Genomic DNA, 14673 nt, shown 5'->3' on the forward strand with positions numbered 1-14673 from the left:
CTGTCAAAATTTGCTGGGCTTGGTGCAATTATATCCCTGAAGCACACAAGGTTAAACGATGTTATTTACCAAATGGCGGGAGAATTTAAAGGCAACTTTAATGCTTACTTGGGATTGTGCAACATACAACTGTTCATGCAAAAATATACGTGTTAGGAGGTGAGTTCTGATGGTTTTTAATGTTTGATCTTAGCATTGGTTGATAGTCAATGCAAAAGAAAGTCCAACTATAAATTGCATTCGTTTAAATTGAAACAGCACATTTGTGGGAATGAGTGGTATTCAAAGAACAAAAAAGTTTTCCCTTGTTGCAGCTCCGATAAGCACTGTAGCACAAATAATATTTGGAAATAAATTATTGTGATCGTTCTTGTTTCATTACAAAGTTTAGGTAAATCCAAATTTAGAAGAAGTATGACTTTGGCACCAATGTGTAGTTGAAGATTATGAGGAAGCGCACTGACACACTGTAAACAGTCTAAGAATTATGTCGGCTAATTGACATAGTCATTATCTTCAACAACACAATCTTTACTAAGGAATGAAGTCGTAGTCCTAGGAATTTTTTTCAAGAAGTAGTTGATTTATGTGGTCAACAGTGTCATGTTTAGGCGCCAGAGTTACCTTTTTTCTCAGCCATTGGTGCTGAAGGTAGTTTTCCTGAATATTGGGGTACACTTTTTGTAGTAAATTATCTTCTGTGTCTCCAATAAATCTGCAATTTTCAGGAAGAGAGATCAGCCCATTGTTAACCGGCAGCTATTTATTACCAACGTTTAAAAGCTGCGCAGAAAACTCCCCTGAAGTGTCATCTCTTTGCAGATGCAGTCTCATACTTTTTGTTAGCATACAAGAATCATTTAAGCAAGCTTTGAGTTCATCAACTGGAGTTACTCTAGGTATGACCGGTACGGTTTGACAAAAATTGCCAGCAAGCAGTACACATATACGACCCACAAGTTTGTCACCGTTATAGAAGTCTTCAAGTGTGTGCTACGTAGACGTAGCTTCCAATGTAGCTTTATGTGCTATCCTGCATTCATCCCAGACAATTAGTTACCCAGGCTGTTGTAATTGCACCAATCTTGTACCATTATGAATGTTGCAAACAGGAGTTTCTAGGCGACCTATATGCAATTTTAGTTTAAACATGGAATAAGGCATTCCTCCACCTTTCTGAGATATAGCGGTTATACCTGAATATGCAACTGCCAGTGCAATTTGTCAGTCAGATCTGATTTTAACAGGCAAAATATTGAGCAGGAATTTTTTACCAGTTTTACTGGGAGCATCCAAGAGAAAGTTTACTTCACTCTCACCTTTTACAGCTTCTAAAACAATTTCATAAACTAAAGTCTGAACAAATGTAAGGTTTGGTTCTGTGCTCCTAACAATTATATCAGTATTTGCTGTGTCATAGTTGGTTTATTCTAGCAATTGTGTCTGTTAGTAGAAGCAAGTCTTAATATTTGCATGGCAATGGGAATTTGAGTTGCTCTAGTCTCCTACCGGAAATGTTAATGACTTTGTCTTCTAACAAAACCAAAGCTTTGTTGAAAATTTGGTCTGTAAAATCTAAACAGTTATGCTGTTAAAGTTGATTGTATTTTTTGACGTATACCTTGACTCATGCTTTCTCTATAATCTAGCCATAACTGTTTAAGATCAGGTAGATTGCAGATTAATAGGAATAGCATCAAAAAGATTATGCAACCGAGAAGGTGAATCTGAAACTTCTGTTATTTTCTAGTCATCACTCTCTGTCATCTTCTAGTAACCCTTGTTTAAGACATGTCTTCTTAAATGTTGAGCAAATGATTCCGTTGACAGTTCAAAACTGATGAAATGAAGTAGGTCCATAGATCATTGTATTAAAATACACTAGGGAGAACACTCAACGTTTGCTGGATGAATGGTATATGCTCCTCACAGCGCATCTGGTGCACATACATGAGGCAATTTTTCAACAACTTTCCCTTGTTTTCTAGATTGCCACTTTTTCTGTTTTCTGCTGTCCACAAATATTAAGTAAGCATTTGATGTTGTAGTAGAGTTTGAGCAAACTCATCGTTTTTGAATTCTGTAAAAAGTTCTGGTAAAGTGTTCATTGGTTGTTCCTGTGCATGTTGTTCAATGTTGCCTGATTGAAGTATACTCTATTTTCTATTTTTTAGCTGTACGCTAAGGTGTAACTGCTAGATGTCTCCGATGGATTGGCAAACAAGTCTCTAATCAGCTTCATTGCTGGAAATATATCTACCAGTTTAGAAGGTAGTCACACCATCCTTCTCCTTTTCTATTGCTATTAAAGCTGCTTGATCACTACCTTTGTGAATGTATTTGCAAAGGTACTTTACTGATTTAACCAAATGACAATGTTCCATACTCAAATGGGTGTTGAAAGTTCTTGATAGAAGAGGTCAAAATGGCCCAATACATTTGTTTTCAATTTCTGTTTCTGTGCTACAAAGTGGTATTCTTGCAAAATGTCCTCCTATCTCTGGCATTCATCTTCTATAGTGGAAATATTCATCATAAGCAGTCAGAGTGCCATAAAGAAGTTTTTGCTGGTAGCTTGGCAGATGTTCCATCTTTTAAACTGGGAGAATGGTGATATAGATGGCATATGGTCCATGAGTCTTTTACTTTATCTAGAGTTTCTGCGGATATTATTGAGTCAACCCTGAAATGAGCCTATTTTTTCTACCAGCCAAAGAAAAAAATGGTAATAAGGCAGATCTCGTTTTTGTCATTCGATTGAATAGAGAAAACATTGAGCATCTATATTTGCTTTCTGTTAGCAGTTTGAACAACAATTTTACTTTTAGCCTAAACACTCTAGCTGGAATGTCAGGTCTGTTTTGAGCTGCTTTTTCATCTCTGAGAGCTTCTTCTATATCCATCAATTTTGGATTGCAAGGTATTGTTATAAAGAGATCTGGCCTTCCATGTTGTCTGACATACATGTAGGTGTTGGCATCCTGGACATACTCATGCGTGTAATGAAGGCTACCGGTGAAGAAAAATGACCGATTGGCCAATGCTCTGTGCATCATTTTTTGCATAGCGTCTCTTAGGTAAATTTAACTGTCAGCTCTAAGTCTACTTTGGTTCTGACAATACAAGACAATCATTCACTTTAAAATTTTTTGTACATGTCTGTCAGCAATTAATGGAGCAGCTGCCCGTATCTGTGTGAGCTGTTTGATCCTTTGTTTTATATCATTATCCTGTAAGCATAAAAATCCATGTCAGATATTGTCTTCCTTTGTACTTCATCATCTGTGTTTGGGTCTACCTGCCTAATTGTAAGATTATATCCATCTTGTCCTTGCCAGTATGTTGTTGAGTACTGTAGCCCACTGTAAGATATAGGTGTTTCAAAACTTATGCAAGTGTTGCCTGTCACTTGAGTAACACGATATCTCTCTTATCAAAGTCCTGTTCTACAATGAAAATTTGCTTGTTCACTTAATTTGGGTGCATTATATTTCCGTTCATGTTCTCCAGGTAGTCGACCATCTGCATGAATTACAATTTTTAAACTGTCATCTGTTAGACTTTCCATTGATACTTTAAATTCCTGAATGTAGTGGTTGTAGCGGTGAAAAAAGTTTTGTAAATCTTGAACAATGCTTTGCGTTACTTCTGAAAAAATTTGACATTTTTGATTCATTCCATCATCAGAATTGCCCCTGAAGTAAATTTTCGTAAACCTGTTGCTTTAGTTTTCAGCTGGCAAAAGTGATCCATACAATTGATAAATCTGTCCTTGTACTTTAATAGTGGGCATAAAACCTTGCGGTTAGATTTATATCTAAGCTCCTAAAGATATCATCTGAAAATAATTGTTATATTTGCAAATACTAGAAAGAAAGTGGTTAGCAGATGAAACAAGTTTGTCATCTGTCATCTTTGTGGTCTGTTTGGATAACTCTCGGTCTGTCTGACTATGGCTATTAAAATCTTGGAATTAAAATTTGCATTCTGTGTGACTCAAACTCATGTAAATTGCAACCAAAAGTTTTAAATCCATGTTCTCTACTACTGAGCTATACAAGGGACATTAATAAAAGACACCACAATGTACCGTTTACCGTCGCAAACACTAAATGCTTATTTAAGCTTTGCACCATTGCGTTACAATACCCCTATTATAAAATATTTGTCGCCAACATCTAAAAATCATGATGCTTTTTCATTATTTTCTCGTTCGGGCAATTTTTTTTGCTACATGTTAACACCAATAATCCTTGTCGAATTAAAAATTTGGTAATTTGTGTACAGATTATATAAGTTTTAACCTTTTCAGTCCTAATTATTTCCAATTGACCACCTGCCAGGCCCGATTGATTTTCCCACTTGTTATTTAATACAGTGAGTTGAATTATATTCAGCATAAATAAAGTTTTGTTCAAGATAATTTTAAATAGTTTTTTGCAACTTGTTAGTAACATTCTTAGCTAAAAATTGATACCAATATATGCACATAAGAGTACATTATATGATATGTTATTAATGAGATTCAAATCGATTTACTTTTTAGAAATTGGAAGTCTATGTTTGGTTGCTACTACCATTCAATTTTTATGGCTGATAACACTTCAATGACATATTAGAATGACAGGAAAATATGTTAGGAGCAAGTTGCCAAAATATTTAGAGTTTTAACCAATAGAACTGAAGTTATCAGCCTATATGCAATGTCATGGCATAATGAAGTTTTCGATCCACAGTTAAATCGATTGGTATATTATGTATATATGTCATAATTACGTTCTATATTAAAACCATTTACATTCTAATGACTGCAAACAACAATTTTTACAATTATGATAATAAGACACAACAGATGCAAATAACTTGAGTACAAAACTGATATCAACTAGTAATGCATGAAAATAAGTAAAAATAATGTGTATCAAAGTAAGTAAAAAATGTTGTTTATCAAAAGTAGTATAAAATAAATGTTCATAAACTATAACTATCTGTTGCTGGCAATCACTGACATGTGTAGACGCTCTGGGCATACCATCATTGCCGCTTGTAAAGTAATCATCACTTACATTTCCACTCTTACCTACCAGTAGCAGCATAAAAATAATAAAAATTATTATATAATAACAGCATAATTTTTTTGAATTAATTTAAATAGGCAACCTCCAGAGTTGAAAAAGCTAAACTCTGTTACATAATTTGCCTGGTAAAATTTCTTTATCCAACCACATTTCTGGTAGCAAAATGAACATCAGACTGTTGTCTTTCAAAATAGAGAATTTCAAAAACGATATACATAAAAGGATTATCAATAAAATTACTCAGCTTGTGTCCCAAAGTAGTCAGGCTTTGGCCCAAGTCAACACAACTTCTCTTAAAATAGTTGGGATCAGAAGGTGGGGAAAGGACTGAGAGATATATGCCACTTGTCATAGCCAATGCAGCGCAGTCCGCTACGGAAACAACGAATTCGCAAAAAGGTAAATGGTAAGATTTTAGTTAAAAGTTTGAAGTTTACTAAAACATATACTTGAACTTCCTTCAAGTATCTGCTGGGTGAACTATGTTTATTTATGTTAGGTTCAGCGTTTATGGTACACATCTGTCTGGAAGGTAAAAACTCTTTACGCGGTACATTGTAATGTTATTTTATCTTGCAGATCATAACCACAAAATGCACTAAAGTCATTGTAGGTACCTGTAGCTACTAGGGTTAATACATTATTTTTGTTACTATTTTTACTGGTGACGATATTTACCAGGAGGTTATTGCTTTAAATATTTATTATCGGTTTCTGTACCACTATATGTACGTATATAACCTACAATATTTTTACATGCCAACAATGGCATGGGAAAATTGGCATGCCAATTATCCCATGCCAATTCTGAAATGAAATGAAAGCGTGTAATTGTAAACCAAATAGTTTTTCACTGTAGTCATAAAAAACAGATTATATTTAGCCATTACTTGCTGATGATTTTACATTTACATTTAAACATATTAAGATTTGTCTTTTCTCCTAATTTGTTTAAACAAAAAGCTTCTTTCAAGGTAAAAAATTTAAAACTAGCAGTTGTTTAGAAAAGTTTGAAAACCTTTACAGTTGTTTGATTTTTTTAATTCATTTTAGCTGCACAAAAATACTTTTGTTTTGATATGAAGTGAAAAGTAAGTATGATAAATGTTGTATATGTTGAATATAAATAAATTTTCTGTCCAAATACTTTTTTATTACCAGAGCAACGTGGAGCATTCAACTAGTAAGATAATATATTTAGATGAATATCTTGTTGAACGCAGAGCATGCAATAGCAAAAAAGCTGTTCAGCTTTAAAGCGTTCTTTATTCCAATATTCTTGAACCCATTTTCTCCCATTTATATCATATATCCCAGCAACTTTTTTAGGAGCCCAATGATTGATCCAGTGCCAGGTGGTGTCTGGCCAGTCATTCTTCGAGCTATTCCTCCTTCCTTGCAGTCTAATGGTGCCACGAGGATAGAGAGCAGGAGTAAAGTGTGGGAGTGGCATGTCGTGGTGTTGAGGGTGATGGTGTGCTGATGATGTGATGGGAGGATGAGTAAAAGCATGGGTTGTCGGCCCAAGCTCTCACTTGTCACTATAGCGCTAGCCTGTGCTTTTGGCGGCTACTATTTGACAAAATTTGCTTCCCCTCATTGCTATTGTATAAGCCCTGTAACACAAACTCCAGACTTATCTACATGCATATACGTTTAGTAAATAAAAACATATATTTGGTTTTTTATTCATTATTTAGCTTTTGGTTTAAACAATCTTGTTGTGTGGCTAGCACTTTCTGTTGTTTGTATATCTATAGCATGGCTTGCTGTGACTTCTGCATCACTTATTTGAAAATACTCTGTACTTGACCACCACGTTTACCATTTTCTGATTTCCTTGAGCCCATCATCTTGCATTTATATCTTAGGCCTGGCTACTTCTTTTCAGGAGACCAATGGCTGATCCAGTACTGGCCGGAGTCAAGCGACATTCTTCCGACCAAGCCAATCTTTTCTCCTTTGAGTTCAGTGCAGAGCTGTGCTACTCGAGTACAAATTTGAGTACAAGTACTACTCGAGTACCGATTTCAACTACTCTCTACTCTACTCGAAGGGGCCATAATATGGGATAAATATACTCTACTTGTACTCCCGTGGGAAGAAAGTACTCGGAATCTACTTGCAAACTTAAATACTCTACTCTACTTTACTCTACATCAAATATACTCTACTCTACTTTACTCTACATCAAAATACTCTACTCTACTTTACTCTACATCAAATATACTCTACTTTTACTTGCACCAGGGAGTTGTCAACTCCCTGTTGACACATAATATTTCTCTTTACTTTACCTAGACTGTGATCCAGTTTGTATTGTGTACTACCTGCTTTGTTCAGCACCACAATTTCTCTGTTTGTATTCTGTATGTGTGTAATGTATGTTGGAACAAGGGCTTTTTCTTATTGAAATGTCAATCCAGGGTCACATAAACTACTGAAATGTTGTGCAAGTAACACGGTATGATAGTTATGTGTCTGTGAGAATTCAGAAAAATAAAATGTAAGGAGAGATTTATTTTAACAATGGCAGAGGCAGGACGAGTGACAGTAATAGAGCCAGTAACAGATAGGAATACCAAGTCTTCCCCTACAATAATACAATTTGGATATACTGACTATAAGGCTAGTTGTTACATTTGCTTTTTCCTTCATTATGTGTGGTTTAGTCTACCACAGCTATGAGTCTACCACAGCCTTTTCTCTACCACAGCTATGAGTTTCTGTTCTTGTTCTACAAAAACAGACTAAAGGAGGCGTTTGAGAAGGCTTTTGGAAACAAAGCCTCAGTGCCTGCCAGTAATGCCACAAGGTGTAACTCAACGTTCCAGCAGGTTTTAGCAGTCATTAATCTTGGTAGAGAAAAACTGAACGAAGTGTTGGCGGTGGAACACAATAACTCGGTAATGTCCGTGAGTGAATGGGGGCAGCTGAAAGAGCTGGTCACCATCCTCGGACCATTCGCACAAGCCACAGACCCAACGCAGGGGGACAAGGTGGTGACGATTTCCATGGTGGCTCCGAGTGTAGTCGGTCTCCACAAGCATGCTGTTGTCATGAACAATGCTGGGCAATACCTGAATAAGCTATCTGCAGCACTGTGTGATTCCCTCGCCAGAAGTTTCGCAGGTAGGTCATGAAAACCAATTGACAATGTCCATTAGTATGTAGCTACCGATAAATATTATATGTGCTCATAGCTCCATAACAAGGCTGTTGCGATGTATCTAATTTTACCTGATCTCCGTTAAACCAAGACTAACTTCATGGCTTTTACGCGGGCATATTTGACTATATGCATATGGAACTGCATATGGAAGACATCGCTGTCACCAACAAGCCTTTCGGTCATGAGCTATACATAATAGCTGCAGTGCTGGATCCTAGACATCTAACTCAATGGCTTCCGGAGGATGACGAAGAGCTAGAGCTGAAGATTCGTAGGCAGGTAATCGATGCAGCTGGGAGAGGTAAGGCTACGGGGTGTTGTGTTTATTATTATTATTATTATTATCATTATACTGTGTTTGATTTTCAAGATTATTTGTGCAATAGCTCTGCTCGTGCTGAATCTGATGAGGAGATAATTATCATCATGCTTTGACTTGCTATACAAACAAGGTGTGTTTTTTGGTGAATAGAATACAAGGAACCACTGGAAGCTGCTGCTGATGTTAACAATGAAGTTAATGTACCTGCTGCGGCCGATGTGGAGGACGCCGCCGAAGAACCTGTATTCAGACTGCCTTGGCTATTTGACTATCATCAGGAGGAGAATATCCCTGTCACTACCAGCAATCCAAATACAGTTCTTACCATCAGCGGCCAGTTTACTATGTATCTGGAGCTCGCCAGATCAACACCCATGGCAGCAAGTGATCCGTTGGTGTTCTGGGACCGAAAGCGGGAAATACTCTTCAAGCTGTACTCTCTTGCCCAAAAAGTGTTGAGTGTGCCGGCAAGTTCTGCTGCCCTCGAGAGGATATTCTCTCACGGTGGCATCTTGATGAGGCCACATCGCGCCTCAATGAGCGATGCCGTTCTGGAGAACCTCATTTTCTGCAAATGCAACAGGCTGCAGGGCCTAGTATAAATAAAGAAAACTAGAACCCGGGGATAGTTGGACATTATACTTTTATATTATCTTATTATTTTACCATATTATTATCATACCCTAATCATTATCATATTATATATATAGGCCTACCTGCACTGGTTAATTTGGTTGTTTTACTTGTTTGTTCGTTTTACTTTAATTTAATAAAAAGTACTTGATATTTGATTAATGTACTCTATACTTGTACTTGAAATTCAGAAGGAAAACGCTACTTGAGCTTGAAATTTGAGAGATAACTCTACTTGTACTCGTAACCAAGTTGTGATACTCTACTTGTACTCGGAATCGAGTTATGATACTCTACTTGTACTCGGAAGCCAGAAACATGTGTATACTTGTACTTGTACTCGATTTTGTTTTGAGTACTCGCTTACTCTATTTGAACTGAAAAAAGTACTTGAGCACAGCTTTGGAGTTCAGTGGTGTCAAGAGGATAGAAGGCATGAGTAATGTGTAAGAGTTGTACGTCGTGGTTTTAAGGGTGTTGGTGTGCGATGAGGAGGCGGTGTAAGGCCTAATGATGAATGAGGGCTAGCCAATGCTCTCACTCCCTAAAGTGCCAGCCTATGATTTTACCAACTATTATTTAACAAGTTTTCACTTCCACTCCTTGCTATTTTATTTGCCCTGTGCTACAAATTCTAGACTCAATTATGTATGTCTAGTAAATGAAAATGCACATTTAATTTTTATTGGTTCTTATGCTTGTGTTTCAAACAATTAAGTTATGTGTGGCTAGCACTTTCCGTTGTTGGTGAATATATAGAATGGCTTGCTGTGACTTTTGCTTCACTTTTTGATATACTTTGTACTTGACCACTGCATGACTCACTCAATTTTTTGTTCTATAATTGATGTGGAGTGCACATGTTCATTCACAAATTTGCGAAGTTTACATTGTTTTATTTAAGCAGACAGTGTTCTGTGGAAGAATCAATTCTAATTTAAAAGTACTTTACCTAATAAGACAGCTTGATCTGTTCCTGAGCAATATACGTGAATAAATTTAGTAATATTCGAATATTCTAATTCTGCTCTATCTTATCATTTATAGTGTCAGCCAGTGCCATAAATTATCTGTAAAATGCAAGCCTATATTCTCACCAATCTCCACAATGTTATTCTAAGCTTTTACTAATTATGAAAAAGTGCATGAGCTATCCCTTATAAAAGTTGCATTTTTTTTATTTAAGCAGACAGCATTCTGCCGAAAAATCAATTCTAATTTAAAATTGATTTACCTAATCAAGCAGCTTGATCTATTCCTGTGCACTATATATAAATAAATTTAGTAATATTATAATGACAGATCGACGTTGTTCTTCTTATTAACTTGGCCAGACTCTGCTCTATCTTTTCATTTATAGTGCCAGCCAGTGCCATAGATTATCTGTAAAATGCAAGTCTGTATTCTCACCAATCTCCAGAATGTTATCCTTAGCTTTTCCCCACCATGAGAAAGTGCCTGAGGCTCTCCTTCATCATTGGATGCTCAATTCACCGTCATGATTTTAGTTTGAACTTTCAATCATCGCCATATCGCTTGCCTTGCCGTGACTGTCACTGAGTAGCGGTCGTCACACACACGCGCACGCACACACACGCGCACGCACACACGCACGCACACACACACGCACACATGTACAATTGCACAAATGCACTAGCGCATACAGCACATGCGTGATCACACATTCATGCACACATACACACATGCATGCATGCACACGCACACACACACCCACACACATTCCCATGCATATGTGCTTATGCGCACACAAACATTAGCCCTTGTTTGCACATGCACACCCGCACGCATGTGCACACGCACACACACTTTTGCTCACATGTGCACATGTATTAGGGTGTGCATGTGTGCGCGCACACACACACACACTTGAACACTCGAACACATACGCGCACACACACGCTCACGCACACACACTAATGCACATGGGCGTGTGTGTGATTTTGTGTGCACACACACCTTTGCACACATGCATATACAGTTGCACACATGCATGCACGCACACACACACACACACGCACGCACGCACGCACGCACACACACACGCACACACAGCTACACAGCTACACATATTAGAAAGCTAGGCACATATTTAGAAAGGTTAGCATACCATATGCGGTTTAATGGTACGGTTTTTTTGTTTATCAACCTTAAACATAATTCATACCTGCTCTAGCTTTTAATTTGTTTTCATGCAAAAGTAACAAAATATACTTCATTGTAAATTATTTGTGATTACAGCTGCTGCATATGATTTAAATACAAAATTTCTTCACTCATCAGTTCTAGTCTAATAGCGTAGGCTTCCTCCTTGTGTGTGACGGAACATACCTATTAAATTAAACTAGTCACACAATAAATTCTTAGCCTACAATGCTTAGCCTAAGAGACATGAGACGATTAGGAAAATCAATGATGTTAGTGGACAGAAAGCAAACTGCACATGATATTTGTTCCCGTCTGGCATTGCACTCGACTTATAAAAATAAAACTTAATATGTGAAAGGGCCTGTGTCAAACATTCCTCTATCAAAATTATCTTGTTTCATTATGATTGTTTGGCTCAAATAGCCTAGTAATACCGTCAATGTACTAACTGTCAGGCATATGTTATTATGTTTCCTTAATCTCACTAGGAAGTAGATTACTAGCCACTACAGTGGCTACAGTAACTGCAATCACCATGAGTTAGTGATTGATAATTCACTACTATTAATTGATAACTACTACGATTGCTGATTAATAGTGGTAAACTGGGAGTCAGGTACTTTGTGATAAATCATCAGGTTTAATAATTATGTCTACAACAATTATTCAATTCCACAAGTGGTCGAATGGCACGTAGGTCGCGACTTGGACGCAATAGCCGGTATCATCCATTGTAACCATAGCAACCAGTTACGATTTTGCTTACGCTATTTTTTCAGAGAGCTCATCCATTTCTATAGAGTTTGGCAAAGTTTAACTTTGACACATTCTGGCAAGCAGATCACCTCAAACATCATCAATTATTAGAAATTATACAAAATACAGATAATTTATTACCAAATCTACAGAAAGCGTGTGAAAATTCAACTTCAAGCAGATAAAGCAAACAACTTAGAACTAGTCTTATAGTAAAACTAGGTGTTAAAAGGGTTTTTGTGGCAATAATGCACTGACATTGTTGTATTATTTTGGTGGTCAATTGCCAAGGCCAGAAGCGAGCGGACTGCCGATGCAATTCATGCCAGGAGTAGGCCGAGCTCTGAATTGGTAGACAAGGCGGGCCTTGGTATTGCTTCTGGTCGGCTGCAATTAGCCCTAAAACTGAAGGGCGGAGTCAAACCATGCAATCAGACCATGTAAGACACCCCAGATGCAATCAAAATAGAGCTCATAGAAGTCTCAATCGGAGCAGTTAATTCATCTTTCATGCAAATTTGACTGTACACTTGCATTTTTGCCAAGTAGTATCTGCTTAGGTTTTTTGTACTTTTGTGGCTTGTTACCAGGAGAGCAAGCAGTGGAGCTCAGTCAATTTTTCTACACTACAGAACAAAAGTATTTTAATCATCGCGGCAACTAAACCTTGAATCTGATAGTCACGAAAATCGCCTCATGAATTAAGGAGAGCTTGTATGCAGCTAGGTCGGCTTGTAAATGATCGTCAGTCTTACATTGTGTCAGAATTAAATTGACTTTGAATGTTATGCAATTTTACAGGAGGGCCTGCAAAGCTAAGAGCAATAAATTTATTTAGTTAAGCTTAAAAGAGGATTGATTATGCGCTGAAAACTGTTATACAATTGTCTTTCACTATTTTGTTTAGTAAATGACACCATGACACATACTCTTTCCTACAAACAGATAAAGTGTTACCATACAAATAATATTTTCTACTTTTCATTCATGCATTAAAAATAAGCAACCGCTGAGGTATTTCAAACTGCAATGTGGTGAAGCACTGCTTTTTTAGTTTAGGATGCAGTTAAACTTACCAATATCAGTTATATGCACAATGCTGTGAGGCCGGGAGAACAGAAGAATCATGACACCTCAACATAACAATCATACACAGGCTGAGATTATTGACTAATTTCTCCATGATGAATAACTCCTATTTCAAACAGCTCACTGTGAAAAAATAAAGTATGCACTGCCTGGGAAAGGTTTTTTAATCTAAGACTTTGCAGAAGAATTATGATAAAAATGTTTAACAACACACTTTTCAAAGTTTGTTACATAACATTTCATACAGTCGTTTAGTTTGAAAAAATATTGCAGTCGCACACTGTTCAACTATTTGGATATAAAAAGACAATGTCAAATGTCGACAACAAAATTTTTAACAAAACAAACATCCTAAAGTTTAAGTTCAGTTCTGCATATTTGTAAACCTCAGTTCAGTTTAATATGAAATTGCAAAAAAATTGTTGTAAAGTTTATCAGCACGTATAGACATTTTTTACCTTATGCGTTTTTTTTACTCTTTGATGTGATCTGGCTACCAATATGTTTATAGAGAAAAATCGAAAAAACTCCATTCGGTCCAAAAGCTCAGACCAAGCCAAAGTGATGTTATAACATCTATAGTAGCAAAGAGACCTACAGAATAGAGACTCGTAATGCTGTAACTTGAATGTAATATCTGATATCAACTATCGCAAACAGTTTTGTCATTTTGCAAAAATTTTCCTTCTGATAGTTTTACTTCAATCAAGTTTCAATGATTTTTATCTTGAAACACTCGGGCAGCCAGATCACCTCAAACATCAAAAGCCTTTGCAGAAAAAATATAAAATGCTGCTAGTAATAGTGGAAGCAACTAGAAATTTGTGTAAGTCCATCTTTAAAGTTTATCAAAGGTTGGTCAAATATTATTACATAAGATTTAATTGAGTTATTACGTTTACATATATTGTAAAAGCTAACACCATTTAACTTTTGAAATTTTAAAAATTGGCACACAATTGTACTGTTAATAACAAAATTTGAACCAAAAGGAACCATTTAGAAATAGCTTTAGTTCTACATTTTTAAGCTAGTACTATCAACTGTTGGCACAACTTAATGGGTAATAGGTGAGACAGCTGGCATTAATACTTAATTGTCTTGTGGCTCTTTAGCAATGTCCTCATGTCTGCATTTAGCTGAAATATAGAGATTATAAGGATAGGATTTCAGTTGCTAATTTGGCCCACCGTAAGGATAGCTCGTTAGGCTTGAGCTAAATATATGTGATACCTGTCATTATACATGAAGTCACAAGCAATATCGCCATACCGTGACAGACATGCATGTCAATAACAACAAAATTGAAATACACACAAGAGTTTTAAACCGGTAATGCCTTGAGATATGAAAATCATTTGAGATATGAACTGGTTATAAATACCGATTAAATTGTCATGTATGGGACAAGGCGTTTTCAAGATCAACGTTGCTCAATTTTTCTCGTCGAACTGGAT

General features: G+C 36.6%; 1 protein-coding gene across 1 annotated transcript; it reads left to right on the forward strand.

Moving 5' to 3' along the window:
• Positions 1–6414: 6414 nt before the first annotated feature.
• LOC137397072 (uncharacterized) lies at positions 6415–9174 on the forward strand. The gene is made up of 5 exons (XM_068083358.1): positions 6415–6518; positions 6970–7099; positions 7751–8210; positions 8402–8551; positions 8723–9174. Exons 1-5 carry the CDS (start codon positions 6415–6417, stop codon positions 9172–9174), a joined length of 1296 nt encoding a protein of 431 aa, XP_067939459.1.
• The last annotated feature ends 5499 nt before the right edge of the window (positions 9175–14673 follow it).

The sequence above is a fragment of the Watersipora subatra genome, chromosome 5 (assembly GCF_963576615.1).
Source record: "Watersipora subatra chromosome 5, tzWatSuba1.1, whole genome shotgun sequence".
In the NCBI taxonomy this organism is placed as follows: Eukaryota; Metazoa; Bryozoa; class Gymnolaemata; order Cheilostomatida; family Watersiporidae; genus Watersipora; species Watersipora subatra.